At 35.4% G+C, this 5,000-nt stretch overlaps 1 protein-coding gene across 5 annotated transcripts in view; it reads right to left on the bottom strand.

The window, feature by feature from the left end:
- Positions 1 to 5,000, bottom strand: part of efr3bb (EFR3 homolog Bb (S. cerevisiae)) — a 32,288-nt gene that overhangs the window by 160 nt on the left and 27,128 nt on the right. For all 5 annotated transcript variants that reach the window (XM_043219708.1, XM_043219711.1, XM_043219709.1 and 2 more), the window contains 6 exons: positions 4,942 to 5,000; positions 4,485 to 4,576; positions 3,375 to 3,423; positions 3,121 to 3,227; positions 2,944 to 2,993; positions 1 to 2,847 (listed from right to left, as the gene is read on the bottom strand). The exon at positions 1 to 2,847 is cut by the window's left edge and continues 160 nt beyond it; the exon at positions 4,942 to 5,000 is cut by the window's right edge and continues 69 nt beyond it. In XM_043219708.1, coding sequence (XP_043075643.1) covers positions 2,742 to 2,847; positions 2,944 to 2,993; positions 3,121 to 3,227; positions 3,375 to 3,423; positions 4,485 to 4,576; positions 4,942 to 5,000 — 463 coding nt within the window. In that variant the 3' untranslated portion in view covers positions 1 to 2,741. The remainder of the gene's footprint in view (positions 2,848 to 2,943; positions 2,994 to 3,120; positions 3,228 to 3,374; positions 3,424 to 4,484; positions 4,577 to 4,941) is intronic.

Genomic DNA, 5,000 nt, shown 5'->3' with positions numbered 1-5,000 from the left:
TTTGACAATTAATCGAATTAATTTCCGCAAACATTAAAATGCTGAAGAAATGCGAGATGCGTTTTACAAAACTACTGAGCATTTATACGAGTCATTATCGGGGCAAGATTAATACTTCAGATTCGTTTCAAAAGCATAATTATATTTAAATAGCAAATGCATTTAATACTAATAATACTGAGAACAGCAACGGTCTACTACTTCTGTGATAAAGACACTACTGACTACAGGCATTATAGCATTTACTGTTTAGTTATCTGGACATTTTCATTGGATCTCTATAATATCTATGCTCTGTCTGTGTAATACAAATGAATATTTATGAAATCCGCTGTCATACTTTTAGTCTTAAAAAAACATTTAAAGTAACACAGAAACCATATACCGTATGCAGTCACCAACTGATGACATAAATAATAGTTGCATGAATCTTCTAATAAAAGCACAGCAGTTCTGTTCATGGCACTGTAAAAAAAACCACAGCCATACAAAAACATTCACCACAAAAAAAACCCCCATAGGACTACAACATATTAGCTGGACATTAAAAAACATCTCTCACAATTTACACCAAAGAAAAAAGGCTTGGATTTCTCCATCAAATGATGAAAAAATATATAATTATTATTCTTAATTCATTAGCAGGTCTCTAAAATAGGTTCTTGACTATTGGCCAACTGATGCAATTTTGCATAATGCACTAAATCTCTCTATTTGACCACGAAAGGGGTTTTCTTTTAAATTGCTTTTTCTAAAATATTTGACAGAAGGTGGCTCAGGAGCCTCAAGTTTAATTAAAAAAAAACAACTAAAAACTGGAAGAACAATGAACTTGAGACAGAAATTAAAATTGTGGAAGACTTGGTAAATATGTTAGCTAACTAAGTGACTAAAAGTAACTTGGATTGCAGATTAAAAATAAAATAATTAATATTGTAACGTTGCACGGCTTGCTATATGCGGACTGTTTTCCATGTTCTATTTCTCTTAGCATTTAAACAAGTAATCAACAAATAAGGTGATGATTTCAACATAAGAGTGATAAGTTAATAATAAAGGTGATAAATGTTATTTATTTGGAAAGCAGTTGTGTGTGCTAAGCAGGATAATGAAAAATGCGAAATAAACCCCTGGCTGTATATCATCCTTTAAATATTCTGTATTTAAAGACACAGATCAGCAGTGAAATCCCAGTCTTTGCATGATCTGAAATATTTGTAGAGCATCATGTAATTCAAATGACAAAAAAAAAAAAAAAAAAAAAAAAAAAAAAAAAAAAAAAAAGTTTGACGGGGAGTGTGCTGCCGTTCCTGATGGACCGTCTCTGACCCCCGAAGCTAGCAGTCCATCACAAAAACAAATCAGCTATTATGAGTTTTGCAAACTCTTAAAACGGAGCCAGCATGCTGCTTAGTTCTTCATTGGGAAATGCACACACTGAGCTAAACCAGAGCAATCTAAAACGGTTATTTACATATATTTATAGATCTGGTCCTTATATACACACACACACAAACACACATATAAAAATGATGCTTGTGCTTATAAAAAAACAAAAAAAGGCGGAAGCACTCAAAAAGAAGCACAACGTAGCAGGCTACAGATACTAAGCAAATGACTATGGTTAGATAAATAAGACAAAAGTGCTAATTAAATAGCTCCTTCAGCACCAGAGCTCCTTAACACCACAACTGTGCTTAGCAAGTAAACACGAGCAGAAGATCTGAACGGCACATATCTACAGAACGCTGACTGCTGTTATAAACAAACTATACTAAAAAGCTAATTTGCTAGACTCAAAGTACTAGGAAAAGAAATTAGCACCAAGTAAAAATCATTTGAGACAAATGAGCTTCATTGATACCGATTGCACTTAGGTTAAATTGTTTGATTTGTCAAAATGAGATGACAGTTTGCCCTTTTTCCTCAATATACAACTTTGAAACTCCAGAATAAAAGGTGAATCTTAACAGAAATATGGTCAAATTATTTTTTAAGAGCGTTACGTTTATGACATTATCACATAATTTTTTAATGCCAACTCAAAACTATCCGCAGAGTCTTAACACTGTAATGCGTTTTTTTTTATTTAATGAGTTAATTTTGCAATTTGCAGTTACAGTTTTATTATGTTACGATAAACAACTGTAATGCAATGGTTTTTAAGGGAAATCAGCATTACAATAAGCTCTTTACTAATTAAAGAAATAATAATAATTCACAATTTAAATATTTTTATTTTCACATTAAATGTGTTTGACTGTCATGAAAATAATGTCACAATGTAGAAAAAAAAAACTATTTTACTTGGAAGTTAGCAAAAGGTTGTTTATTTAAAATATATATTATTTCTTTCTTTAGACTTTAAGGGTGAAATATGCGCTCTGCTTATTTGGATTTGGTTTGCTGCAAATATACATTTATGTTAGCTGATTTTATTATGGAAGTTCAGAGTATCAAAGAATACGTGAGAAAATATTTCTAAGTAGGGAAAGCTCTGTGCACTGAACCTAAATCAGGAATCCAAACGATCAAAATCGTTTCAGCAGTAGTTCAATGGTGAACTTTTACCTTGCAGAACAGGGGATAATACAGCGATCAGGTTTATAGTATAGAGGAGGGCTGACCTCTTAGATTTCCTGTATTAAAAAACATCAAAATATAATTTAATACTTAAAACCCTCCAGCTCTCTTCACCACTGGCTGCTACCGAAGGTTCCTGAATCCTGAGTTGAGCTGCACTAGTAAACGCACAAGTCCGGGAACTTCATCTCATAAATGGGGACAGAGCGACTCTGGGTTTGGCCGTAACTTGATGTGATGGTTCCAGATGGACTGGGAGGAGGCCTGCAAGCCAGAAAGAGCGAAAAAGATAAGATTTATCAGCGCCAACATCTTTCCGAGAGACGGCTGACGTTTGATATGAGCCATGCTGCAACCTACCTGATCGTGATTTCGAAGATTTGATTAAGTTTGCTCTGCAACATCGTAGCCTGGGAGGAAAAACGGAAGAACAAGTATCAGCCCTAAATTACAATATTGAGCCGATCAGTGTGGGAGAAGACAACAAAGGCATACATTTTCATGAAATAAAAGAAAAGGTGCTGGAAGCCAACTTACTCTGGCACCACAGTGGGCAGCTATTTCCTCAAAGGGGGCCTTCTGGAACTTCTCAACCACCTGTCTCCTGCGTTCCTTCTCCTGTTCCTCCACGCCTACGCTGTCCACTGGAGAATACACGCATACTTTAACACCGTTCAGCTAACCGAGAAGTTAACAAAGCAATAATGATGTAAACGATTGCATGCGGGTTCTGAACACATCTGCAGGGACAATTAAGAAGAAGAAAATCAATCCGCGTTAAATCAACCTACCGATGGCGTTCTTTAGTGTTTCAAATGTGATTTCTTCAGCTGGTGTTCTCTGCAGGGAACGAAAACAAACATTAGAACACATAATTCAACTATGTCTGATAACTACTTTACTCTGGGGACATCCATAAAAAGTTTCTGTTAAACCAGAGGTGGTTCTAGGATTTAGTTTTTAGGAGGGCTTAGCCCTCAGAGAGACAACAATACAAATTACCTGAACAGTATTTTAAGGTGCTTATGAAAACAGTATTACAACCTATTAAAATTAGAGAAGTTGAATGAGTCATTCAAGCTTGATTTACATTATAAGCCTAATATAAGAAATGAATGGATCCGCTATACTCACACACAACATTTTTTTTAACCAGTTATGTTTATTTGAGACGTACTCAAATGCGTTTACTCGAATACCCATCAAGACAGCCATTGTGACAGCATTATGTTGTGAAAGTGGATGACCGGATCTCAAGTGTTTCAAAAGGCACGGTTTTCTGTTTCTATGCGGCGTGCTATTAATACACAGAAAGTGACTTTTGCATTTGAGATGCAATGGTTGCATTGTGGGGAACGTGTCATGAGCACACCAGATAGAAACAGAAAATCATTCCACTGAAACACACTTAAATGAGACTAGGCTCAATAATGAGAGAGAATAATAAACTTTCTTGTGGAGGCATCACTGGCATGATCGTTCAGAGAACTAATTATAGTTAAATTATGGACTTAATTGGATTTTAAAAGCACCTGCTATAGCACCTTTGTTTAACTCGTTGCACTAAACAGTATTGATTTAACATTTTGGAATAATTTATTTTTAGCGCATTTTGGTTTCATTTAGTTCACTGGTACCTTTTCCTTTACAATAAATATATAAAAGAAAATAAACGCTGATTAAGTAACATCTTTTTGTTGTTGAATGTGTGCTGATTGTGTTGCTTGGATTGTTGTTGCCTTTAATTTCACATTGTTACCCTTCCTCTTTTCATTTAAGAACAGTTTTATGTAGTAAAGAAATTTGTATCAGAATCAGCCAATTTGCTGGTAAAAAAAAAATTGGCTCTGAAAAAAATCATGATTGTGTATCCCTATTTGTAATTGTATATTTTCATTTACCTCCTCTTTCTCTGGACTGTTTCTGGACTCTACCTCCACCTGCAGAGATATTGTTTCTCCAACGCTCTTTCTTTTCGACAGCCGGTCCTCATCTAAGGGAAGAGGGTGGAATTAACAGTTTATGCGATCCATCTCTGCTAGACAGCTAATAAGCAGAAACAACTTTAGACTAAAGCTAATCAGACTAAAGCGGATCGGTTAATCTGCAATGCAAATGCCTTGATTGTATTGGCTACAGCTTGACTGGCTGCTTATCTACGATTGCATTGTTTTCTGGAAAAGAACATGAAATGGACACGTCAATCATTAGAAGTGTGCCATGTGACAAGAAGAATATTCTGTGGGAAACAATGGTGAGCAGTTATCCACTGAGATTCGATTGGTGCACGATAATTAAGACTATCTTTATAAAAAAAAAATAAAATAATGGAGCGGCACCAAATGCTGATGTATGCACCTGTGAACTGTGGGATATAAGGTGTAGCTAGTCGCTCAGTGTTGTAGCCGCTTCCTCCA

Source organism: Puntigrus tetrazona, chromosome 20 (genome assembly GCF_018831695.1).
Source record: "Puntigrus tetrazona isolate hp1 chromosome 20, ASM1883169v1, whole genome shotgun sequence".
Taxonomy (NCBI): domain Eukaryota; kingdom Metazoa; phylum Chordata; class Actinopteri; order Cypriniformes; family Cyprinidae; genus Puntigrus; species Puntigrus tetrazona.
The sequence above is the reverse complement of the archived record's forward strand: the minus strand, read 5'-3'. Positions and strand labels throughout refer to the sequence as shown.